A 27,153-nucleotide genomic window follows, 5' to 3' on the forward strand; every position below is an offset into this window, starting at 1 on the left:
AGCCTTATCTTGCTTTCACAATTGTTCTATGGCCTTGCATCCTTCTTCTTCTCCTAAAGTAGCACTATCATCAGGGAAAATTCTAGTGGGCCGCATGCTACTTATAAGGCTTGCCTTTCCTCCAGTTTCATAATAAAAGAAAAAACATTTCCACCCTTTTTTTGATGTTGATCGAAAATTTAGCAACACTTCTCTGCACTGTATTCAAATCCAGAAATATAAGCAAGTCTTCATGCACACAGGCTCACTGAAATGTCATAATTTTAAACTGTGTATGACCTTGGACAATGACCTTTCCAAATACTCCATGAAATGTCATAATTTTAAACTATGTATGACCTTGGACAATGACCTTTCCAAATACTCCATGCTCCCCCTTTCTTCCTAGGTGTTCGGAGTTTTTCATTCCTACAACATCTTTTACACATGGTCAATTTGTGTCATAAGCTCTTCCTCCCTCCCACTCTGAGTCTATATCCAAAGGAGACATCATCATTATTTGAAGAGATGTCTGTACTCCCATGGTCATTGTAGCATTATTCACAAGAGCCAAGGTATGGAAACAACCTAAGTGTCCATAGTAGATGAACAGATAAAGGAAATATGGCATATATATATATATATATATATACACACACACACACACACACACAGAGACATATACATACAATGGAATATTATTCAACCTTTAAAAAGAAGATAATCCTATCATTTAGGACAACATGGATAAAACTGGAGGACACTATGCCAAGTGAAATAAGACAAATAGTGCATGATATCACTTATATGTGGACTCTAAAAAAATAACTAAATAAACTCTTCCTTCCCTGGACATTTTCCTCAGCAGACTCTAGCAGCCTCTACTATGCGTCTCATCTTTTTTTCTTTGTACCATATCACAACCCCAGGGAACCTGGGGTAAATACAGGGAACCTGTATTTACTGATGTGTATCTAGATTATAGTTTACCATTGTTCTTTTTCTTCGTAATCCATTCCTTCCACTTCTGGCATCAGAACCTCATTTTTCCTTTGGAGAAGTCCTTGTGATTCAGGTAGGCTGGGTGTCTCCTCGGCAGTGATGCTCTGACTGAAGCACAAAGCCCGTGTAATCCTACAACGTTCTGAAACAGTATTGGCCATAATGACTTGGCACTTGCAGTCCATAGCAGAATGCGTAGGTGAAGGATGTACGGCTAGATAAAGGCTAGAGCCACAGTGAGGAGGAAAATAGGAGGGCGATGGCTCCCACATCGGTGAGCTGGGGTGGGGTTCGGGGGCATGGCTGCAGCGAGGATGAGAGCTGACACCAAAATACAGGGCAACAGGAAGCTTGCTTAGGTGGAATTGTTAAAAGTGTCACTGCTAAGAGGAATGGGGCCATTTATTATTTTTGAAAGTCAAATGTTTGTAGATTGGCAACTGTCTATACTTTTTGTTTCAAATGGCTTCATTAGACTAATAACCTCTGATACAAATGGGCTTCAATTAAAAAGCTTGGATATAATTTGGTGTAATATCTCAGCTCAAGAAATAAGGAGATTTTTCCTCCCATAAAAGCCAGGGTAAATTTTCTCATAAGTGGTAGAGGTTATTATGGTACTTACTCATTTTTTCTGTTCATTTAATCAAAATTGGTGCAATTTCCACTTGATGGAGATTAGATGGTGCTCTTTTGAGCTAATGTTGTGAGTCAGTCACTAGACTACTTTGTGCTTCAAGACTGAAAGAAGCCATTGTCCTTATGTCTTCTTGCCCTTAGCCTTGTCTTCTCCGGGTAGTTCTGGGGGATAGTGTTGGATGAATTGAAGCTTATGTCTCACCTCTAAGTGATGATACTCTTCAGCTTACAATAGGCAGAGAGTAATTCCCTGAGATGGAAGAGGAAGCCAAGCTTACAGGTCTCTAGATGGTTAGAGATGGAGGGAGTATGTTTACCTGGACTTACCCTGCCATAGGTGTCAGCTCTTACACGTCTATCCCTCAGCAGCAGACGCTGGTGTGTTTCCATATTACTGCTATGCCCTGAAAGTTTATAACCATCAACTATGTTTAACCACTTTGATCTATTAATTTAATAGCCATTGGTAGGTAGTGTCACCTGCCAATTATTATTAGGTATTAGATAGTATCTACTATTATTATTATTAGAACTTTCTATATGATTGAGTATAGCTTCAGTTTGAGTTTCATCTAACAGAATATACTTTTTTGTTTTACAAATATCACGTGAGACACACATGAAATAATCATAAATAAAAGCTGAAAAAAGAATCTCAGCAAAAAAGATGCATGCTTATGTGACATTTCTGCCTTCTAGGGCTTTGCTCTGAGATTCCCTAATTTTTCAGTTTGGAAGTCATGGGATATGGTAAATGAAATGTATCCTTCCCAAATCTGTCAAGCATTTCATTTTGGTGGGGAGGGTGGTCATGCTGTAACACCAGTTGGTGTTTCTTGCTGATAGTTTGGGGTTTTAGTTAACTATAGGGTTTGTTTCTAATTGAGATATAGTTGAGATGTAATTGGCGCACAGTCTGAAAGTACACAATTTGGTAAGTTTTGAGCTGTGTATTTACCCATAAAGCCATCACCACAATCAAGAAAATGAACAAATCCCCCTCCCTCGGGAGTTTCCTCTGGGTCACTCCGATCCCTTCCTGTCTGCCACCTCCACCCCAGATAACCACTGATTTACTATAGATTAGTTTCCATTTTCTGGAATTCTATATCATGGGATCATACAGTATGCACTCTTTTCTGGTCTGGCTTCGTTTCCTCAGCATAGTTATTTTTGGCTTCATCTGTGTTGTGTATACCCATGGTTCATTCCCTTTTATTGCTGGCCTGTATTCCATTGTATGGATATACCACAGTTTATCATCTGCTCACCTTTTAATGGACATTTGGGTTGCTCCTGGATTTTGGCTACTTCGGATGAAACTGCTATGAACATTTATATAGAGATCTTTGATTGGGTTTATGCGTTCTCTTCTCTTGGGTAAAAGTTTAAGAGTGACTAGCTGGATCACATGGCAGGTGTATGTTTCCACTTTTCAAGAAATGCCACCAGCAGTGTTGGGAGTTCCAGTTCCTCCAGTCCTCACTAACGCTGGGTGTGGTCAGCCTTTTTTGTTTAGACACTCTAATAGACGTGAAGGGTATCTCGTTCTGGTTGTGGTTGCATTTCCCTAATGAGTAATGATGTTGAGCATCTTTTCATGTGCTTATTTACCATTGGTACACCTTGATTGGAGAAATGTCTGTTCAAACTTTTTTTTTTTTTTTGTGGTACGCGGGCCTCTCACTGCTGTGGCCTCTCCCGTTGCGGAGCACAGGCTCCGGACCCGCAGGCTCAGCGGCCATGGCTCACGGGCCCAGCCGCTCCACAGCATGTGGGATCCTCCCGGACCGGGGCATGAACCCATGTCCCCTGCATCGGCAGGCGGACTCCCAACCACTGCGCCACCAGGGAAGCCCTGTTCAAACTTTCGCTGCCCCCTTTTTATTGGGTTTTTTTCTTCTTACTGAGTTTTTAGAGTTCTGTATATATTCTGTATACAAACCCTTTTATCAGATACATGCTTTGCAAATCTTTCCTCCTAGTCTGTGTCTTTTCATTCATTGTCTTTGGAGGAACATAAGTTTTTAACTTTGATGACGGGTTTATCATTTAGAAAGAAACTATTTTATTCACAATATCAAAAGTACTTTAAGACTTATAAAAACACTTCCACTTTCAGCTAAGATAGAGTAACAGAGACTGTATTTACTCTTGCACCTGGGAAAAAACTCCAGCGAAGTATATAAAATAATGATTTTCAAGACCCTGAGCATCAGGTGACAAAGGACAATGATCCCGAGATATGGGAAACAAATGAGGTGAGTCCCATAATTGGCCCAGCGTAGTGCCTTGAGAGTGTCCAGGCTGCGGTGCAGGGGGCGGAGCTGAGACAGACCCTCTGAATTAAGGAGCCCAGGGTGACCAGAGTTTGCAGGACACAGGACCGGAGAGAAGAGACCTCCAGAGGGTTCCCTGGAGAAGCCAGCAGGGTGCTGATCAGCGCATGTGTGTGAGCAAACTCTCTGAGACTGGGGAAAGTGGGCGGTGCTAAGGTCTCATTTCAGCTCCTCCTACCCACCCCCAGAGCGCTAAGTAACTTGTGGCATCTCTGTTCCCTATTCCCCACCCCCACTCTCTAAATAACCCATTTCCAATGATAGTTAAGAAGAGGGCATTTTTAGCTACACTTAACAGGTCTTCCTAAAGAGTCTCTGAGTCTTGTAATTCTCAGAATTTAGAATACCTTTCAAGATGTTGGCATTAGAATCTTCCCAAATGGGTCTTGAGTTTGGCATGACTTTTAGTTTGTAAAAGATGCGAGAACCAGGTAGGACAGAAAAGCAGAGTGAGTTCCAGAGCGGAGCACTCCTGGGTTGTGTGCCAGGCCTGGCGTGTGGAGGAAGCAATGATACGCCGAGAAGTCTGACACCTGCCCAGCTGGGCCTTCGTGTGCCCTTGGGAAGAGGAGGGTGTAGACTGTGGCCCTGACGGCCTGACTGTGCGCCACACCAGTGTCAGATTTGGAACCACAGACCTGAGGGAGCTCGAGAAGCCGCCTTGTATATGCCATCCACTTACGGACTCATCAAACGATCGATTCTTCTTCACCATCTGTCTCAGGCCTGCTATGGTCCGGGCACTGTGCTGGATGCTTGGATCCAACAGTGAGCGTGAGAAGTCCCCACACTCGTGGCTCTTACATTCTAGTAGAGGAGACACACCATCAACCAGTATATGTCAGGTGCACAGAAGCACCATAAGAAAAGTAAAGCAGGTGATGGGATGTGGGTGACCAGGAGGTTGGGGGTGGTCAGGGAGTTCTTTCTGGGGTGGTGACATCTGAGCAGAGACTTGAATGAAGCTTGTATGGGGAGGGGGATGGGGACCTAAGTGGTGAAAACGGGGTCCTGAGGTGGGAGTGTGCTTTATAAGGAAGCCAGTGGGGCTAGAGCAGGATGAGGAAGGAGTGAGGGGCAGGAGAATGGAGCAGATGACACCGGACCCTGCAGATGTGTGAGTGACAAAGGAGGCGGCAGAGGATCTGAGGAGATGAGTAACATGGTCTGATGTGCCCTGGGAGGGAATTGCTCTGGCTTCAGTGGGGAATAGACTGTGGGGTCAGGAGACCGCCATACATCCGGGTTGATGGTGGCATGGACCAGGGAGCTGAGGAAGTGGTCGGATGCCGATGGGTTTGAAGCTGGAGCAGTGGGACGTGCCGATGTATTCAGTGTGTGGTGTGAGAGAAGAAGGGCGTAAAAAATGACCCCATGTGTTTTGTCCAAAGTAACTGAAGGACAGAGTGGACACTCACAGACACGGGAAGCCTGGGAAAGGAGTAGCCTGGTGGGGCGTGAGGCCAGTGGGAATCAGGAGTTTGATTTTGGTGTTTAATCAGTGTTTAATAGGCAATGAGATCTCAGTTGATATTCAGGCCGGAAGTCAGGACTGGAGGTGACCTGAGACCACGGCCAGGGGAGTGGACTGAGCTACCCCGAGAAATGGTTCTTTCCCCTGAGGAAGCCAGTCCTGTTTGGGGGTCCCATACTTTCTAACGGGTGTCAACACTTTTCATGATTACATTTTCTTTGCACTGAGGCTTCATTTGAAAGCCAGCTGCACCTGCCCGCAGGAAGGTGTACCTGAAAAATAAGAAAAAATAGACTTAAATAATTAAATAAGAATTCTTTCTTGTTCACAGTTACAACTTTGCAGAGGCTGGAGAGTCTAAGGAGGGCTCGGTTTCCATTGGTCGTGCAATGTAACATTTTTCAGGACGCCAGGGATGCTTTTTGTTTAAAATGGCCTCAAGTCCAGGCTGGATCTTCTGGGAATGAAACTTGGGTGGGGGGAGTAGATAAAGAAAAGCTGGTGTTGGAAGAGGGTCCTGGCTGGAACACGGTCCCAGTAGTGTCTGTTTATGCAAGTGGGAGATATTATTCATGTGCAAAATAAGGCGGCTGAACCGTCTCAAGCTTTCTTCCAGCCTCAAGGCTCTGTGGGTCTGACCCTAAGTCTGTGGGGTCTCTCAGCAACCCCTCACCCAGAGGAATTCATTTCTCCTGCCCCCTCCCTTCCTCCAAGAAAACCGATCCGCAGGAATTCTTAGCTTCGTTCTGAGACCTGAAGCCAAAATACAGTTTCTGATCATCCTTCAGGACTTCAGGTGCCTCCCTTAGTCCTTCAAAACCAGGTCGATTTTGACAAGGCTGCCTGGCCAGTGTTTCAAATTTCAGTTCAGGTCCTAAAAGTTCCTCCCGTTTTTCAGTTGAAAGGAGAACTCAGGTTGGAGGGAGACAGTTTTAGTCTGAAGGCTTTTATGAAACTGTCTGTATTCACTCACTCCTCTGAGCCTGGAGCCGTTTCCAGTAAGAAGGAGGTGACAGGCTCTCCAAATAAAGAGTCACCTTTTGAAAGCACTCCAGCCCAGCAGCATGGGGGCTTTTGATGATCCTGACTTGCGTCTTGAGAAGGGGGCAGGCCAGCGCTGGGTTTGGGCTCTGTTCCTCCCCCCGCCCCCCCCTTAGCGTACTTTGATCTGTGAAGCATGTCTAATCGTCGGCCAAGTCTGCTAGAACTTTATCCAGAGCCGGAAAAGGGGAAATATTTTTCCTTTCTTGGGTGGATTTGTATTTATATAAACCCTTAGCAATGCTGATGGAGCCAAGTGGCCGGCACACACGTCTGAGGAGCTGGAATGACTGAGTGGCGGGAACAGGCAGGGCAGCGTGTCCCTCTGTCCCTGGTCAGCTTTGACACGGGTCAGACCTACTGAAGGTCAGGAGAGGGTGGTATAAGTCTTCACGTGCATTTTGCTGAAGGATGCGCTTGTTCGTAAGGCCGTTTGTACAACGGCTTGAGCTGAGCCAGCAACTGATGAGTTAACTGCAGGTCGTAACTCCAGTGAGACACCTGTATGTGTATGAATGATTCGGTCACTTTATCTCTTTTGTCATCACTAAGAGTATAGGGTTGTGGAAGGCCTTAGCTGTCCTCTGAAACTTTAACCTCGGAAGCTTGACCTTTTCACAGTGTGTCCCGTTATTGATTTTACTTGCATGAATCTGTCTACATCTTTTTGGTCAAGCCCTTGCCATTTCTCCTGGGTAGTGAGCTTTTACTCTTCTTTTATTGAGGTAACATTGATTTATAAGTTTCAGGTGTACATTATATTTCTACATCTGTACACCCTACAGTGTGCTCACCACCAAAAATTCAGTTTCTATCCATCACCATCTATTTCCTCCTTTTTACCCTCCCCCCATCCCTTCCCCTCTGGGAATCACTATTCTGTTCTCTGCATCTACCTGTTTTTGTTTAGTTTGGTTTGTTCATTTAGTTATTATTAGTTTTTTATATTCCACATATGAGTGACATCAGACAGTATTTGTCTTTCGCCATCTGACTTCTTTCAGGGTGATGAATTTAATTTTTAAAAATTTTTTTTATTCTTTTGGCCGTGCTGCACAGCATGTGGGAGCTTAGTTCCCCTGACCAGGGATTGAATCCGTGCCTCTTGCATTGGAAGCACTGTTTCTTAACCACTGGACCACCAGGGAAGTCCAGGGTGGTGAATTTTTAAAGCCTGCTTACCATCGATACGAAGGCTTTCTTGTCCTAAAACCACCTTGTTGAAGTGGTACCTCACTGTTCTACATTTCTAGGATATAGCATGATTCGCTTTCAGATATTCTCGAGGAATCTTGTACAGAATCTAAAGACAGGCTCTCTTGTTCTTGTGATATCGCGATTTGTATATTATCTGGGCTAGTCTGGGACTGATAAAGGTGCTGACAACAGCCAGTGTATAGAACGTTGATATAAAGCAATCTATTATTTTGCTATTTTTGACTCTTTTAGAACCAAAAGCAAACCCAGTGTAGGCACCCCAGTTTCTGGCAACTTCCCTGGAGTAATTCTGCTACATATTAATAAACACCACAGGAGCCACGTTTACCTGCTGTCTCGGGGTGTTTATCCTGGTCTCCAGGAATGTTTATTTTGTGTCTGTTGGGGTCTCATACTTCAGCAGGGAATCTTCCCAAAGTTTCTCCCTGGCATCTCATCCCAGTTCTGTGATGGACACTTGGGGAAGGAAACTCCTTGGGCACCCTGGGACTCTTTCAGCAGGTGGAGAGAATCCAGGCGGAAAAGCAGCCTGGAGGAGGAGGAGAAGATGGGGACTTTTGTTCCACCGCAGGTGATGGAAATAGGGGGGCTGTAGAAGGGGAATTTCAAAGCACTGAGTTATGAGGAAGTGGTAGGGAGGAATGGTACGAGGGTTGCATGTGGTCAAATACAAACACAAAAAAGAAAAAAACGACATTAGGAAAAGGAAGTGTAAGCTTGTAATGTGAGGGAAGAAGATTTACAAAGAAATTTTGTCAGCAGTTCCCCGCCCCCCCACCGCCTTGGTTGAACTTTTGCCAAGTGCTTGATCTGAGGTCCCAGCTCTTTTGATCCAGAAGAGACCTATGTGATGATCCATCCAGGAGGGGCCCTGGACCAAATGCCACTATTCTCAGTTTAGCATACCTGAGATGTTCAGTCACCTCCTGTTCCTCAAACAAACAAAAAGCTTTCTGAAATTAAAAGCAAACATTACTATGAGGACAGTCATCTTCTGTCAGGAATTGGGTTAAACAAGGAAAAGCTAGGCTTATCTGCTCCAGATGGGCACCTGCCATAAAAGGAAAAATTTCAAAGTGTCCATCGTGTGTGCCCGGCTTGCGGGGACGCTTGGCTTCCACTGAGTTACTCATCAGGAAAGTCTGAGTGCTTCACAGGTTAGCATCAAGGAATGAGTCAGAGAAGAAATCAAGAGTGTGGCCTTTGTCTTTCCTTCTGCCTGTAACTGTCACCACTGTCACCACCTTGGAGGATGTTGGGAAGACGCTGAAGTGTTGAAATTTCGTTTGTTCGGTGCAGCCTAATGACAAGCCATGAAGACTCACTGAAGATAGGTACTGAGTTATACCTTAGTTCAAGGTCATCCCTAAGAACCCCAACTGGCCTGCTTCTGTTTTGCTTACAGGTTGTCCTCTCTTTTTTTTTTTTTTTTTTTTTTTTTGCGGTACGCGGGCCTCTCACTGTTGTGGCCTCTCCTGTTGCAGAGCACAGGCTCCGGACGCGCAGGCTCAGCGGCCATGGCTCACGGGCCCAGCTGCTCCACGGCATGTGGGATCTTCCCAGACTGGGGCACAAACCCATGTCCCCTGCATCGGCAGGCGGACTCTCAACCACTGTGCCACCAGGGAAGCCCTGTAACATTTTTTTAGATTACACATATAAATGATCATATGATATGTGTCTTTCTCTGTCTGACTTACTTCACTCAGTATGACAGTCTCTAGGTCCATCCATGTTAAATGTCATCATTCTTTGTTATGGCTGAGTAATATTCCATTGTATATATGTACCATATCTTCGTTATCCACTCCTCTGTCAATGGACATTTAGGTTGCTTTCATGTCTTGGCTATTGTAAATAGTGCTGCAATGAACATTGGGGTGTATGTATCTTTTCGAATTATGGTTTTCTCCAGACATATGCCCAGGAGTGGGATTTTGGATCATATGGTAGCTCTATAAGTCTTTTAAGGAACCTTCATACTGTTCTCCATAATAGTTGTACCAATTTACATTCCCACCAACAGTGTAGGAGGGTTCCCTTTTCTCCACACCCTCTCCAGCTTTTATTGTTGGTAGACGTCTTGATGATGGCCATTCTGACTGGTGTGAGGTGATATCTCATTGTAGTTTTCATCTGCATTTCTCTAATAATTCATGTGCTTTTGGCCATCTGTGTATGTCTTCTTTGGAGAAATGTTTATTTAGATCATCCACCCATTTTTTGCTTTTTTTTCTTTTTCTTTTTTTGTATTGAGCTGCATGAGCTGTTTATATCTTGGAGATTAATCCCTTGTCAGTCGCATCATTTGCAAATGTTTTCTCCCATTCTGTGGATTGTCTTTTTGTTTTATGGTTTCCTTTGCTGTGCAAAAGATTTTAAGTTTCATTATGTCCCATTTGTTTATTTTTGTTTGTATTTTCATTACTCTAGGAGGTGGGTCAAAAATAATCTTGCTGCAATTTATGTCGGAGAGTGTTCTGCCTATGTTTTCCTCTTAGAGTTTTACAGTATCCGGCCTTACATTTAGGTCTTTAATCCATTTTGAGTTTATTTTTGCATATGGTGTTAGTGTTCTAATTTCATTCTTTTACATGTAGTTGTCCTGTTCTCCCAGCACCACTTACTGAAGTGACTGTCTTTTCTCCATTGTATATTCTTGCCTCCTTTGTCATGGATTAGTTGATCATAGGTGTGTAGGTTTATTTCTGGGCTTTCTGTCCTGTTCCACTGATCTATATTTCTGTTTTTGTGCCAGTACCATACTGTTTTGATGACTGTAGCTTTGTAGTATAGTCCGAAGTCAGGGAGCCTGATTCCTCCAGCTCCGTTTTTCTTTCTCAAGATGGCTTTGGCTATTCGGGGTCGTTTGTGCTTCCATACAAATTGTAAACTTTTTTGTTCTAGTTTCTGTAAAAAATGGCATTGGTAATTTGCTAAGTATTGCATAGACTGACTTTTGATAAAAATCTGTTTTCAATAGCAAGCACATGTTATTTCACCATTGTTGTTTTTTTTAGTGGAAATGTCTACCATACAGATGGCTTTCTTACCACATAACCCACTCTGGAAAAGACGTGGACACCCCTGTTTATCTTTTCAAAAGAGCAGTTCATCACATTGGCCTCCAGGGCCTTTGCGCTGGGCTCCTTTCTCTCTTTTTTACATTCTTTTTTATAATTAATTTATTTTTATTATTTATTTATTTTTGGCTGCGTTGGGTCTTCGTTGCTGCACGCGGGCTTTCTCTAGTTGCGGTGAGTGGGGGCTACTCTGTTGTGGTGCGTGAGCTTCTCATTGTGGTGGCTTCTCGTTGTGGAGCACTGGCTCTAGGCACACGGGTTTCAGTAGTTATGGCATGTGGGCTCAGTAGCTGTGGCACATGGGCTTAGTTGCTCCACAGCATGTGGGATCTTCCTGGACCAGGGTTCGAACCCATGTCCCCTGCATTGGAAGGCGGATTCTTTTTTTTTTTTGGCGGTACGCGGGCCTCTCACTGCTGTGGCGTCTCCCGTTGCGGAGCACAGGCTCCAGACGTGCAGGCTCAGCGGCCATGGCTCACAGGCCCAGCTGCCCCGCGGCACACAGGATCCTCCCGGACCGGGGCACCAACCCGCGTCCCCCACATTGGCAGGCAGACTCTCAACCACTGCGCCACCAGGGAAGCCCAGAAGGCGGATTCTTAACCACTGGACCACCAAGGAAGTCCCTCCTTTCTCTTCTTTATCTTCTGAGCCTTGTGATCTTTCACTCATTCTATCACTCACTCCTCCATCTACCCACCTGTTCATTGTAGTAGTTCAGACACGGAGACTTAGAGCTGGAGAAAACTCAGAGAGGAACAAGGCCATCTCCTTAATTGTGTTTTTCGGGTGTGGGATACCCAGCTCAGAGTACAAGTGGCAAGTACAACGTAATTCACCGCTTCGTGGAAATCTGTCTCTGGCTGTGGTTCCCACTTCTGCCTCCCATTCTTTCCTCAGCCCTCTTCAGTCACACACCCGTCCCCACCTTTCTGCTTCTGTCAAAGCCTCCAGTCACCTCCAAGCCCAGTGGTCCCGTCTCCGTTGTTACTTTGCTTGTCCACTCAGCAGAGTTGAGCACAGCTGGTCACTCCCTTTTCTTGAAGGAGTTTGGTTTCCTTTGTGAAGCCACGTTCTTCCTGTTCTCCTTCTGCCTCCTTGGCAGTTCCTGGCTGGCCTCTCTCCTTTTCAGCCTCTAAACTTTCAGTGCTCTAAACTTGGAGCACCCCAGGCTGTCTGTTTCCTTTTTCTTCTTTATCTACTCAATTTCCTGGGTGATGTCATTCACTTGTATGCCTTTCCAGATCATGTGTTTGCTGATTCCTCCCAAATCTCTACCTCCAGTCTTAACCTTTTCCTGCAAATCCAGAACTGAATGTGTAATTCCACAATTAATATCTATCACCCTGTTGTCTAACAGTCAGATCTAACTTGGCCAAAACAGAACTCCTAATTTCTCCCCTTCCCACTAACAATCTTCTCGCTTAGTCTTGCAAGTAGTACCACCAGCTGCCGTCTTCCCACACCAAAGGTTTGGAGTTATCCTTGGTTCGTCTCTGCATCTTACCTCCACATCCAATTCACTGGCAAGTCCTGCTGACCGTCTATGAAACATAACGCCAGTCTCTCCAGACCAGGCCTCCACCACCTCTCACCCAGGCTCCTCTGTGAGCCTTCTTATGGCTTCCTTGCCTTCATTTTGCCATCCCACACAGCAGCCAGAGGGATCCTTAGATCAGATGTCATTACTCCATTCAAAACCTTCCATATGGCTCCGCACCACTTAGGATCAAAACCAAACATTTTCCCCTGTCTGCAGAGTCCATGATCTGGGCCTCACTGTCTTGCCTCTTCGTCTTGTCCCGTTTCCCCTTCACCCCATGATCTAGATTCTTCTCTGGGCAGCCAAGCATCTTCCTACTTTCATGACTTTGCATTAGCGGTTTCCTCTGCCTGGAATGTTCTTCCCATGACTTGCTTTTCTTTGTTGTTCAGCTTTCAGCATAAACGTCACCTCCTCAGAGAGGCATCCTGGGCAACCCAGTCGCTCCCTATCTCATTAGCCTGTTTTAATAATCTGTGTAACAAGTTTTTAATAAGTTATGTAGTTTGTTCCTTACTAATCTTCCTTCTAGACTGTAAGCGCCACGAAATCAGGGGTCTTTGTGTACCTTATTTGCTGCTGTTCTCTCAGAGTCTGTGGTGCTGTCTCACATTAGTTGGTGGTTGTTATGTACCTGTTAAATGAATGAGTGAACTCAGTGGCAGAACCAGGCCTAGGACATAAGATTTTCCTCTTTCGTTTCACATCTAATTTATACCAGGATGTCTTTTGCCAGTAAAGTTATCCTAGCTCCAAGTTATTGATATCTCCTGTTTACTTAAAGGTTATGGTAAAATTTCCAAAAACAATTCCAAAGCCAAATTACCTTTAATCCATTTTGATTTTAAATTTACTTTTAAACTTCACCTTTTATTTCAATATGTTGGAAAATACCACATTCAATGACATTTTATGACCTATATCCTTTGGTTTTTAAACTTAAAATTGTTTCCATTTATTCCAAGTGACTATTATAAAATGGTACTTTAAGACACTTTTATAAGTTGGGAAGCTCACACTTCCATAGTTGTGCATAATTTTTACCTCTGTGAAAACGATGTTGGCCAGAGATGGGCCCAGTCGCGGTCTCGGAGATGGAAGGGCCAGATCTGTTTGTGCTCTTGACACAGGCTCGCTGTGCTACTTCCTGCACATCAGTTTCTCTTCTAAAAATGGTCATAATTCATAGTCACAAAATGGATTTTTTTAAAAAAACAGGACTACCAAAAAGTACAACCTAGTCTATTTATTTTATTTCTTTGGAACAGCAGCCAAGCTGGAGCTGCCCAGCCCTGGGCCTGAGGGAGGTGCTGTGCTGTGCTGAAGCTCAGCCGTGGGGACCGGCCCCTAAAACGGCATGAGGTGGCCAGGTCTGCAAATGTCGGTTTTGTGGGAACCAGTAGGTACTGAGAGGTCTCTTCTGCTCCCTTTTCTCACACTCTCAAGTGTGCACAGTGGTGCATTTTTCTTATTTTTTATTCAAGTGTACTTGATTTACAGTATTATGTTAGTCTCAGGTGTACAGCACAGTGATTCATTTTTGCAGATTATACTCCATTATACGTTATTATGAGATAATGGCTATAGTTCCTTGGGCTATACAGTATATCCTTGTTGCTTATCTATTTTCTGTATAGTACTTTGTATCTGTTAATCCCCTACTCCTAAACTGTCCCTCTTCCCCTTTGGTAACCACTAGTTTGTTTTCTCTGAGTCTGTTTCTGTTCTGCTATATACATTTGTTTGTATTATTTTTTAGATTCCACATATAAATGGTATCATACAGTATTTGTTTTTCTCTCTCTGACTTATTTCACTAGACATAATATTCTCTAGGTCCATCCATGTTGCTGCAAATGGTAATATTCCATTATATGTATATACCACATCTTCATTATCCAGTTGTCTGTTGATGGGCACTTGGGTTGCTTCCATATCTTGGCCATTGTAAATAGTGCTGCTGTGAACACTGGGGTGCATGTATCTTTTCAAATTAGTGTTTTCATTTTTTCCCAGATACATACCCAGGAGTGGAATTGCTGGATCCTATGGTAGTTCTATTCTGAATTTTTGAGGAACCTCCATACTGTTTTCCATAGTGGCTGCACTAACTTACATTCACAGTGTTTACCTCTCCTTTGTATATACTTTCTGGCCTTTGTTTTGTTTTAAGACAAGATGTCCTTTTATCTCTGTCTGGCGTTCGTCTTCATATAAAAGGGACCGTGGAGTTCTCCCATCTTTGCTGCCTTTGATAACTCGGTGGGCTTGCAAAGTGGGAGCCTTCCTGCTCCTCAGGTTCTGAGGATGCTGCCTTTGCCCTGAGGGGATGTGGGAAACATGCGTTTGTGTATCATTGCATCTCATCCAGAGTCACACTTAAAAGACAGCAGTGAACTTTGCGGGGTGGAGGAGTGAGCTTCAGAATATTCAAGCTGAAAGAGGCCTTGAAGAAATCTGGATAATTCCTTATTTAACAGAATCTACATAATTGCTTGTTTTAATTTCCAGACCGCTTTTGCTGTTTTGAGGGATGTTCATAACTCAGATCTTTACCCTGGATCAGGAAGTGGGTTTTATTTGTACTGAAAAGACATGTTTTAGGCTTTTAATATCGTGGTTTGTGTCGTCAGAGTGATACATTTTTAGTATTTTGCATAATGTGCCCAGTATTTGTGAATTCTGATGATCAGCAGAAAAAGATGAGCTCATTTCACTTATCTCCTGTAGTTTAAAAATAAATCATAATAAAACTTGGTGTTCTATTCTTCCACAGGGGAAAAACAGCTAATGAGCGTTCACTAGCATTTTAATGCCAGAAATCTTGAGACAGAGTGATTAAGTAAGAATAGCTTTTCATAACTTTAATAGGCACAGGGAGACTGTGTAGTGGCCTAATACAGCCTCAGTAGATGCGGTGGTCTGTTCATCCAGCCAAGTTTCTGCTACTTCAGGAAGACTGTGTAAAAACCGCACATGAATAGAGAATATCCAACAGAGGAGAAAGCATCAGCATTTAAAGCTGGCATCTCCCTTCAGTGTGAAGCATTCTTAGCCTTTTTTTTTTAATTGATTCAAGCATAAGAATAAACAAATAACCTCAGGACCATTTAATCTTGAATGACCCATTTCACTCCACATCCAGTTGTGTTCCTTATCAGTTTATGTTTCTAATGAGAACATACTTTCAAATTTACTTTCTACACAGAAATATTGGTCTCATAATTTTTAATGACTACAGAGAATTCTGTCTTCTGAATTGTGTCATAGGTTTTAATCATTTCCCCTTTGTTGAATATTTGAGAGGGTTACTAAGTTTTCACTGTGTTATGAATAGTGTTGCTATGAGCAATCATTGTATAATTTTTGTAAGAAAGGCCCACTTCCTTGAAGCGAATTCCTAAAAATGGAAATATACCAGGTCACATGAATATTTCTCCTTCCTCTATTGGTAACATTTTCTATAAATATAACATTTTTTTTGCAGCTGCCACCAACTTTGGAATTTATCTTTTTTATTAGCGTTTGCTAGTGATGACTGATGTGTCATCACTAAATGACTGATTTAGTGATGACTAAATTCCCCACATTTCCAGGTCTTTTCCAGTCCTGGAAATCAGTCGTTCTCTAGCATCACATAACTTCCTAGGGGACATCCACTGCACAGTACCATAGTTCTTTTTTTTGTGGACTCGACTTTCTCCAGTGCCGAAGCCCTCCACATCACAGGCCTTGCTTTAGACTGCTGTATCCCTGCAGCTCCTCACACAGTAACATCTCCCTAATTAGGTGCTCAACCAATAGCCTGTGCTTTAGTTTGAAAATCAAGTTTGTGTTACGGAAATCGGAGCCAATTAGCTTCTATTTTAGTCGCCAACACGTTAGGAACCACTATTCGTGTTACTGATAAGATAGTTTTTTGTTGTTTTTTTTTTTTTTTTGAGAGGAAAAATCCGTTTCTCTTACTTTCTTAATTTAGCAACTGGGCACGTTTCCGAAATCCTCAGAATCTGGCCCCAAGCAGTAGCTTGTCGGAGTGCACGCATGTCTTGGAGCTCGTGAACTGTTCTGTTTCTTGCTCATCTGCACAGCACCAAGTGAATTTTTCGTATGCATGAAATTTCTCAGTGCCTTCGACTTTCCTGCTGTTTCAGTGGCTGGCAGTGCTGCTAGGGGTACGGCCCACACAAAACCAGTTCCCTGGACCTGGGTGATTCTGGGCATCTGGGGCAGGGTGGGGGGCACTAAAGCTCTTGGTTTAATAGAAATTGATAGCCAATGCTTAATAGTCAACTGTAAATTATTTCCGGTTCTCTGGCAAAACCTACACTATTCCCAGCAAGGAAGCCAGCGGTGCAGGAACGGGAGCCTGGGGTCGCGGCTTGACATCTACATTTGTTATCCTGGGCCCTCAGGCACTTGCAGGAAGGAGGAGCAGAGGCCTGTGTGAAATTGCCACCAGGAGAGAGTTCTTGGGGGAAGCCAGAGATTCCCAGTCTGGGTTCAAGCCTTGGGGGTAATCTTGGGACAGAAAGTAGAAACTGAAAGTATCAGGTGAGGAAGCAGTGGAGGGCGGTCCCGGACTGGGGGTGTTAACAGGCCTGGGTGGTTCAGAGCATTCTCTTGGTGCAGTTCTAGCCCCATGGTAGGTGGTGGGTTTAAAGCTCTCTGTGGGACTCCGAGCAAATCTGTTAAACTCAGAGACCTTCTGACTTGTAAAGTGGTATTTGGACTGGATGACTTCCAAGTCTCAGTCTGGTGCAACATGCTCTTACTTTGGTTCATTTTATGACTTCGAGAGCATTTAATGTTTACGTTTTTAATTTGCCTTTTTATATTTTGAGATCTTTTCCTAGCTGGTGTTGGAGCAGAATTCTGATACCCATGTATCCATGATACAAGCTAATGATGCTAAATTAACTTTTGCAGTCATTCGGTGTTTACATTAGTTTGGTTAAGGAACTCAAATTACATTTGGTTTGTATTCTGCAAAGCCATATAAAATTGTTCAAACCAGGAAACAGCTGTCTTTCATAAAAGTACAAAGATGTCAATGGTTAGTTCATTACTGAATAATAGCATTTTTGGATTACTTTTCTAGGAGAGATGTGTTCTGGAGTAAAGAAGCAGTCCCCACTTTGGGGGGACGGGTATCAGAGGGTGGCAGCAAAAGGTAAGGGCCCCAGAGATGGGTTCCCAAGGTCACAGCCCGAGTCTGCCCCTTGTTAGCCTTGACTCTGGGTACATCACATAACCTCCCTGAACGTTAGCTTCCTCATTTGCAAAGTGAGGATAAACCTTATAGTAACATTGTAAAGATGAAATGAGATGTACATTTAAAGCTGTCCATTCAGTGCTGGCACATGGGCATGCTCTATCAATGTGAGTTCGCTGAAGGTGAGACGTTTAGATACACGGCATTTGCAGTCAAAGGATTTTTTTGTATCCTCACATGAATGGCATATACTTTGGGGTCCCCAGAATTTCAAATCAGTAATACAAGTGATGGCTGTTGATGTTTTATTTCCAGTAGCATCTTTCCCCAGTTGGCAGATGTTTTGGTTTCATTTATTTACTTTCTAGGTATAAGTAGGGGAATTTAGGCAATAATGCACCATTGTCCACCAAAAGCTGTTTTTTGAATTTTCTGAGCAAGAGCTGGCCATGAAAACAGAGAAAGGGCAGAGGGTGCTACTGGGTAAGCGGACAGTGGGGAGGAAAGCAAGAAACGGAAGGCATCACTGCTCTTGGGGATTTGATGATCTGGTTGGAGAGATCGTATCTGGGGCAGGCAGAGTACGCAGGTATCCTTTGGGGTGACTTACTAGCTCCCATTACTCATAAGAGAGCATTGTGTTGGTCCTTTACAAATCCGCACACATACCTACCCAGGAAATCCTCTTGCCAGCATGAACCAGCCTGTTTACCTTGATAACACACCTTTAGTCAGCTGCATTTCCAGATCATTAATACGGGGCTTTGTTGCAAGGCTGCTGTGAATTCCATCTGCCCCCATCCTCATTATGAACACCTCCTTGGCAGCCCTGCTTCTCCGGGCTCGAGGGATCCTGGTAACGTCTAGATAAAGATCTCTGGAGCCCATCTGGGGAAAGGAAGGTGAGGAAAAGAGTGGCAGATGCTGTCTTTGTCCGGAATGGTAGCCTTCCTGCCATCACCATTAGAATGTTCTCTACAGTGATGCAGATGAGCCAGTGAGAGCAGAGCCAGTTCTGCTCTGGTTGCACATTTGTTCTCTGATTCCACTGTCTGCAGACCCTTCCCGTCGTCCTCACTACCTGCCCTGCTCCCTGTTTCCTCTACCCCCTCTCTAAGGTGGCCTCATTTTTGAAGGCAAATCTCACTAATGCATATTTCTCTCTCCTGCAGGGGAGTTGCTGAGTCAGCCCAGACCAGAAGGCGTGGCAGAGATCATTTGCCCCAAGAATGGCAGCGAGCGAGTGAACGTTGCCTTGGTTTACCCACCCACACCGACTGTGATCAGCCCATGTTCCAAGTGAGTTCTGAACCCGCAGCCCCTGTCCCTCACTCCTGAGAACAAAAATCCAGGTTAAAGTACCTTTCATCAAACCTGGAAATGCTCCCCCAGGGCAGACCTAGTTATCTGGGCAACAGCAAAACTATGGCTTATACAACAAACTAGGAACTTTCATTTTTTGTTATTTGTGATGTTTTTTTTTTTTTTACTTTTGCTGATAAAAGAACATTTTAAAACAGCTTTTTTGAGATTTTGTTCACATATTATACAGCTCACTTGTTTAAAGTGTATGATTCATTGTTTTTTAGTATATTTGCAGGTATATGCAACCAAAAAGAGCGATTTTTTTTTTTTGATAGAGAGTCATAATTCTGTCATTGTAGTATGAAGTGGGCCCTCATTTTAGAAAACAGCGAGGGCTCATTAAATAAGAAAAGCTGGCAGAAAATCTGTAGCAGATCCTTTTTTCTTGTGGGTCTCTGATTCTCTATCAGTCCTCGACAATCAGAAGCTGTGTGGTTTTTTCCCACCTTCCCCAAAATGGACTTAAAGACACAGAATGTACCCATGTGAACTAACTTTTGGATACAAGGTTAGCTTAGCATTAAACTCAGATGATAAACTTAGGTTAAACTCATCTGTTTGGTTTCTTCTGTAGTGTTAAGAACTGAACAGGCCACTTTAGACTGAGATGAAATACCTTTCTACTGCAAATCTTGAAAAGCAGTAAGTAGTCCCTGGTCCTCTGGGTGATACCAACGAAGTATTCATGAAGGAGACTTCAAGCATTTTTCTTCCTAGTTGACCACATAGAATATTTTTTCCATATCTAAGCTTTGTATAGGGATGTTGGAAAGTTCGTATTTGAGAATGGTGACCTGTTACGGCCTCTTGAGAAACTTGCTGTCAGGCTGCATTCCTGAGAGTTTGTGTGATAGGAACTTATGTCTCCGACCCTCCAAGTATCAGCTTTCCTGCCCTTGATATGCTGTCTGCAGAGCAAGGGTCTGCTGGGGATTTCTCATTCATTAGCCAGCTGTCCCTTTTCTCCAAACTGGGTGACTCATTAGACAGAACATCCCTAATCCGTCTTTGCTGCAAAATGTCACTGAACACCCAAGGGAAAGTCTTTTCTCATGCTCTTCTATTCAGAATGCTTTTTAGGTTAACTTATCACTAATATATGACCCTATGACATTGTGAAACCTTAAAATGCTTCTTAGGATTACCCGGTAACTAAATACGAACCAGAACATTCCCCTGTCCTGAGCGTACCAAACATCAGAAATGTTACCATTCTCTGAAGTGGTATACACTGGTGCCTTTCTTACACATAGGGTAAGGATAAAGGGATATGATAAAAAACAGGGTCTGGAATGGAGGGAAACAATTGTGCAATAGGCTTTGCAGGGGTGTAGATTTTCCTGAGCCAGGAGAGACGGTAACCTATTGGTTTGCCATAGCCACGTGGCATTTAATAGACGAGATAGAGGTTGGAGTTAAAATATCCACTTGCACGAGAAACCACAGTGGCGCCGAGCCAGAGTTAGTGTCTTCTCACCGGCTTCTGTTGTACTGCCACAGAACGACATTTACACCAAGCTGCAGAAATGCTATCAGCTCCGCTCTCTTCCAGTTTATCATACCTGAAATGAACAAGCAGCTTTAAAGCCCTGGGTAATCAGAGCCACATGACCTGAGACTTCTAGATGCTGGAGGGGATACCTTTAGGGACTGAACTGCTTTTGACCCAGCTCTGCGAACAGGTTTATTTTGAAATGGATTTTTAAGAAAAGGTCTCATACAGTGGATGGCAGATTTAGAGGGTAACTCTCAATTCTAAATGAAGGAATATCCTTGAGAACAAAATGGAAACGAACAGTCAGGCCCTGCACAGCCCAGTGGAATCTCTAATTTACAAGTGGATGGCAATGTATTGGAAGTGGGATTTGGGGATCGATGAGGAAAGCCGTCCCAGGAGGTGGTCGTTAGGTCCAGACAGCTTGGGTCTGAGCCTGAGAGCTTCTGAGAGTTAGACTTAGGGTCTCAGCGGACAGTAGAAATTGGTAGGCTGGAGTTATTGCCCTGGTTTTGCAACTCCAGCCCCAGTTAACTTAGGCAAGTCACTAGGGAGTGACCTTTTACTGCTCTCTCCTCCTCTAAAATGTAGGTCGATGGTCAAGATCAGACTTTCTTCATCAGGCACGTGTGTATCAGAATTTCCAGGGCCAGGCACTAGTCTTTAAGAAAACGAGTCACTCAGATGATTGTCATGTGTGTGCCAGACATTCTGCTCGTTGAGATCCCCTCCAGGGCTCCCAGGCCAGTGAGTCTCATCTTCAGGAGAATTCTTAATAATTCTGCCAGGACGATAGGCGGCAACCAGAGCCATCCCAGGAAAACCAGAATAATCACCCTACTCTTAGGTCATTGATCCAGATCTTACAGTGGTTTTAAAAAGGCGTCCCAAGCTCTTCGTTGACCAGTTTACCACTCTCCTTTATAGGTCAAATGAGACTTGTCATTAACGGCCTGCCTTTGACCATGTGTAAAATAATGGTGCTACTACGAGCTTTATAAGGAAAAACCATTGATGACTGTTATTTGATTGGATCTTCCTTATGAATTCCAAGCTTCTCTATTTCTCATTTTTTAAAATTTCGAGGTGTGTTATTCACCTACAGACAGAGAATAAAGAGCAAGTAGTGATTTTTTTTTTAAAAAAGTGGCTTATTCTCCTAATTCACCTTGGATGATGGTGAAGTGTCTGCCAGCGTTCCACGGGGAAGAGGTTATGAAGTGAATGAAATGCCTGGCCTTCGGCACCTCGCTCTCCAAGGAGAAACGTATCAACTGAGTGACTTCTTGGTCCCTTGGCTCATATCAGATAGAAATACGAGTCATTTCCATACTTTGGCAATCCTGGGCTGATTTTCAAGGATATTTGCCTTGGAGATGAGATGAAAATTCGTCTAGCAGCAGATTTGCTGGGTTGCTTTGAAAAATTCTGACCTCCTTAAGGATATGGATTCTGTCTGATAAACATTTTTTTAAAGCTTTGGTATACTTTCATACCATCAAACTTACCCATTCAGTGATGGTTCCTATATTTACAGAGTTGTGCAGCGGTCACCACAATCTCATTTTAGAACATTTTCATCAAAGAGAAATTTCATGCCCATGCCCACCTGCAGTCACTGTGTCTAATACAATACCTAGTTCCATGCAGAAAATAAGTAATTTTTAGTGCCACTTTCAGGAATGGTTTTGCTCCCTGGTGTGTTGGTATTAAACAGATTTGTGAGTTTTAAGGAAATTCGTACAAACGCTTGTTATCCTTGGCCCAGTGCAGTCTGAAGGCAGTGGAGTGACGTGTACCCCTGCTGCCAGCCCCGTTTACTGAACAGTAGAAGGGAAATGGAGTTTCTTGGAGGGAAATCAGCCTCCTTCAGAACTCTACCTATACCTAAAGTATAGGCAGCAATTTTTAAAAACAAAGACTTAGTTGTTAAGAGCAGTTTTAGGTTCACAGTAAAATCGAGCAGAAGGTACAGAAAGACCCCATCTACCCCCTGCCCTGGCCACACACAGCCTCCCCAACCAGACTGGAACATTTGTCACAGGTGATGAACCTACACTGACACCTTGTTATCACCCGAAGCCCACGCTTTACATTAGGGTTCACACTTGATGTTGTACGTTTCATGGGTTTGGACAAATACAGAATGACATGTATCTACCATTACAGTATCTTATACAATATTTTCATTGCCCTAAAAAATCCTCTGCATTCCCCCTCTTTACCCCTCCCTCCCCTCTTCCCTCTTAACCCTTGGCACCCACTGATCTTCCTTTTTTTAGCTTTATTGGGATGTAATTGACAGATAAGTAAGATATTTAAAGTGTACACTGTGGTAATTTGATATCCGTATGCACTGTGAAAGGATTCCCACCATGTAGTTAATTAACACATCCATCTGTCACGTATTTATCCTTCAGAACTTCTGAGCGGCAGCCTAAGTGACCTTTAATATAGACAGGGATACTGAGCCTTGGACTTTAGGGATCATAAAGGGCAAAAATATACTTTCAGTGGGAAAAGCAAAGCAAGTACAATAGAAGGATTTTTTTTTTCATTAAAAAATTATTTGTGAATTCCTGTCTCATCCTGTTGCTTTACAGGTTGAGACACTTTAAAATTTCAGCTCAGAAGGGAAGTGTGAACTTCTTTGGGCAAATTGCAGCTTGCTATTTGCCTTTCATTTGTAGATAACTTATGGACTATTTCTTTCTCATTTCCAAAGAGATTTTCCTCCTTTACCAGTTAAAATATATATTCTGAAAAACTGCCACTTGACTCAATTTGTCTACTGATTTTCATTTAAAAGACATGATTCAGAAGGTTAGCTATGAAAATGTTTTACCTTAAGAAATACTGGAGATACATACAGTGGGTGGGGACAAGATGGCGGAGTAGAAGGACGTGAGCTCACCGCCTCTCATGAAAACAACAAAATCACAACTAACTACTGAACAACTATCAATAAAAAAATGATGGAACCTACCAAAAAAGATCCTACATCCAAAGACAGAAGAAACCACAACAGCACAGTAGGAGCTGTGCAATCACGATAAAATCAAATCCCATACCTGCCAGGTGGGCAAACCACCAACTGGAACATAACTGTATCATAGAGGTTCTCCCACAGGAGTGAGAGTTCTGAACCCCACATCAGGCTCCCCAGCCTGGGGGTCTGGTTTCAGGAGGAGGAGCCCCCAGAGCATCTGGCTTTGAAGGCCAGTGGGATTTGATCACAGGAATTCCACAGGACTGGGGGAAACAGAAACTCCAGTCCTGGAGAGTGCACACAAGGCCTCATGTGCACTAGGACCCAGGGGAAAAAGCAGTGACCTCACAAGAGCCTGGGCCAAACCTATCTGCTGGTATTGGAGGGTCTCCTACTGGTGGGGGGAGGGGGGACGACTTTGGCTCACTGTGGGGACAAAGACACTGGTGGCGGTAGTTCTGGGGAGTACTCATTGGTGCAAGTCCTCCTGGAGGCTGCCATTTTCTCACCAAGACCTGGCCCCAGCCACCAGCCTGTAGGCTCCAGTGCTGGGAGGCCTCAGGTCAGACAAGCATCAGAGTGGGAACACAGCCCCACCCATCAGCAGACAGGCTGCCTCAAGTCTTCCTGAGCCCACAGCTGCCCACTAAACACACCCCTTGACAGGGCCCTGCCCACCAGAGGGACAAGACCCAGCTCCACCCACAAGTGGGCAGAAACTAGTCCCTCCCACCAGGAAGCCTGCACAAGCCCCTTAGATCAGTCTCATCCACCAGGGGGCAGACAGCAGAAGCCAAGAAGAACTACAACTCTGCAGCCTATGGAATGGAAACCACAATGACAGAAAGTTAGACAAAATGAGCCAGCAGAGGAATATGTCCCAGACGAAGGAACAAGATAAAACCTCAAAAGAACAACTAAGTGAATTGGAGATAAGCAACCTAACTGAAAAAGAATTCAGAGTAATGATGGTAAAGATGATCCAAGATCTTGGAAAAAGAACGGAAGCATACATCGAGAAGATACAAGAAATGTTTAACAAAGAGCTAGAAGATCTAAATAACAAACAAACATAGATGAACAATACAATAACTGAAATGAAAAATACACTAGAAAGAATCAATAGAACAAATGAGGCAGAAGAACGGATAAGTGAGCTGGAAGACAGAATGGTGGAAATCACTGCTGTGGACAAGAATAAAGAAAAAAGAGTGAAAAGAAATAAGGGCAATCTAAGAGAACTCTGGGACACCATTAAACACACCAACACTCACATTATAGGGGTCCCAGAAGGAGAAGAGAGAGAGAAAGGACCTGAGAAAATATCTAAGGAGATAGTAGCTGAAAACTTCCCTAACATGGGAAAGGAAACAGTCACCCAAGTCCAGGAAGCACAGAGAGTCCCAGGCAGCGTAAACCCAAGGAGGAACACACAAAGGCACATAGTAACCAAACTGACAAAAATTAAAGACAAAGAGAAAAAATTAAAAGCAACAAGGGAAAAGCAACAAAACATATAAGGGAATTCCCATAGGTAATCAGCTGATTTCTCAGCAGAAACTGCAGGCCAGAAGGGAATGGCATGATATATTTAAAGTGATGAAAGGGAAGAACCTACAACCAGGAATACTCTATCCAGCAAGGCTCTCATTCAGATTTGACGTAGAAATCAGAAGCTTTACAGACAAGCAAAAGCTAAGAGATTTCAGCACCACCAGACCAGCTTTGCAACAAATGCTAAAGGAACTTCTCTAAGTGGAAAAGAAAAGGCCACAACTAGAAACAAGAAAATTACAAATGGAAAATCTCATTGGTAAAGGCAAACATTACAGTAAAGGTAGCAAGTCATCCACACACAAAATGATATGAAAGCCAGCAGTCGTGAAAAGAGAATACAAATGCAGGATATCAGAAATGCATTTGAAATTAAAAGGCCAGCAACTTAAAACAATCCTGTTTTTATATAGATTGCTGTATTAAAACCTCATAGTAACCACAAACCAAAAATCTACAATAGATGCACACACAAAAAAGAATAAGGAATCCAAACACAACAGTAAAGTTAGTCATCAAATCACAAGAGAAGAGAACAAAAGAGGAAAGAAAAAAGACCTACAAAAACAAACCCAAAACAATTAATAAAATGGCAATAAGAACCTACATATCAATAATTGCCTTAAACGTAAACAGACTAAATGCTCCAACCAAAAGACATGGACTGGCTGAATGGATACAAAAACAAGACTTGTATATATGCTGTCTACAAGTGACCCACTTCAGATCTAGGGACACATACAGACTGAAAGTGAGGGGAATGAAAAAGGCAAATGGAAATCAAAAGAAAGCTGGAGTAGCAATGCTCATATCAAACAAAATAGACTTTAAAATAAAAACTGTTCCAAGAGACAAGGAAGGACACCACATAATGATGAAGGGATCAATCCAAAAAGAAGATATAACAATTGTAAATATAAACGCACGCGGCATAGGAGCACCTCAATATATAAGGCAAATACTAACAGCCATAAAAGGAGAAATCAACAGTAACACGATAATAGTGGCAGATTTTAACACACCACTTTCATCAATGGACAGATCATCCAGACAGAAAATCAGTAAGGAAACACAGGCCTTAAATGACACATTAGACCAGATAGACTTATTGATATTTATATCCATCCAAATGCAGCAGAATACACATTCTTTTCCAGTGCACATGGAACATTCTTGAGGATTGATCATATGCTGGGCCACAAATCAAGCCTCTGTAAATTTAAGAAAACTGAAATCATATCAAGCATCTTTTCCAAACACAATGAGGTTAGAAATCAACTACAAGGAAAAAACTGTAAAAAGCACAAATACGTGGAGGCTAAACAATATGATACTAAACAACCAATGGATCACTGAAGAAATCAAAGACAAAATCAAAAAAATACCTAGAGACAAATGACAACAAAAGCATGACAATCCAAAACCTATGGGGCACAGCAAAAGCAGTTCTAAGAGGGAAGTTTATTGCAATACAATCTTACTCAATCTCAGAATCTTACAATCTTACAATCTCAGAAAACAAGAAAAATCTCAAACAACCTAACCTTACACCTAAGGCAGCCAAAGAAAGAACAAACAAAACCCAAAGTTAGCAGAAGGAAAGAGATCATAAAAATCAGAGCAGAAATAAATGAAATAGAGAGGAAGAACACAATTGGAAAAAAACCAGTGGAAAAAATAAATAAAAACCAGTGAAACTAAAAGCTCGTTCTTTGAAAAGATAAAATAGATAAACCTAAACAAAACTGATAAAAAAAGGCAGAGGAACTCAAATCAATAAAATTAGAAATGAAAAAGGAGATGTTACAGCTGACACCACAGAAATACAAAGGATCATAAGAGACTACTACAAGCAACTACATGCCAATAAAATGGACAACCTGGAAGAAATGGACAAATTCTTAGAAAGATACAATCTCCCAAGACTGAACCAGGAAGAAAAAGAAAATATGAACAGACCAATCACAAGTACTGAAATTGAAACTGTGATTGAAAAACTCCCAACAAACAGTCCAGGACCTGATGGCCTCACAGGTGAATTCTATCAAACATTTAGAGAAGAGTTAACACTTATCCTTCCAAAACTCTTCCAAAAATTTGCAGAGGAAGGAACACTCCCAAACTCATTCTATGAGGCCACTATCACCCTGATACCAAAACCAGATAAAGATACCACAAAAAAAGAGAAAATTACAAGCCAATATCACTGATGAACAC

At 42.9% G+C, this 27,153-nt stretch overlaps 1 protein-coding gene and 1 long non-coding RNA gene across 6 annotated transcripts in view; one reads left to right on the plus strand and one right to left on the minus strand.

The window, feature by feature from the left end:
- Window positions 1-27,153, plus strand: part of MFHAS1 (multifunctional ROCO family signaling regulator 1) — a 115,929-nt gene that overhangs the window by 78,167 nt on the left and 10,609 nt on the right. For 2 of the 5 annotated variants that reach the window (XM_060001257.1, XM_060001256.1), the window contains exons 2-3: window positions 17,420-17,491; window positions 18,706-18,832. In XM_060001257.1, the coding sequence (XP_059857240.1) occupies window positions 17,420-17,491; window positions 18,706-18,832 (199 nt within the window). Of the gene's footprint in view, window positions 1-17,419; window positions 17,492-18,705; window positions 19,402-27,153 lie in introns of those variants that run through there. The other 3 variants (XM_060001258.1, XM_060001259.1, XM_060001260.1) reach the window with 3 other exon arrangements.
- The window catches only part of LOC138413937 (uncharacterized), a 99,900-nt gene continuing 80,610 nt past the window's right edge, over window positions 7,864-27,153 (minus strand). Inside the window, exons 2-3 of the long non-coding RNA XR_011246334.1 lie at window positions 13,363-13,484; window positions 7,864-8,221 (exon numbers count right to left, since the gene is read on the minus strand). This is a non-coding gene — a long non-coding RNA (uncharacterized lncRNA). The remainder of the gene's footprint in view (window positions 8,222-13,362; window positions 13,485-27,153) is intronic.

This window comes from Delphinus delphis, chromosome 21 (genome assembly GCF_949987515.2).
Source record: "Delphinus delphis chromosome 21, mDelDel1.2, whole genome shotgun sequence".
Taxonomy (NCBI): Eukaryota; Metazoa; Chordata; class Mammalia; order Artiodactyla; family Delphinidae; genus Delphinus; species Delphinus delphis.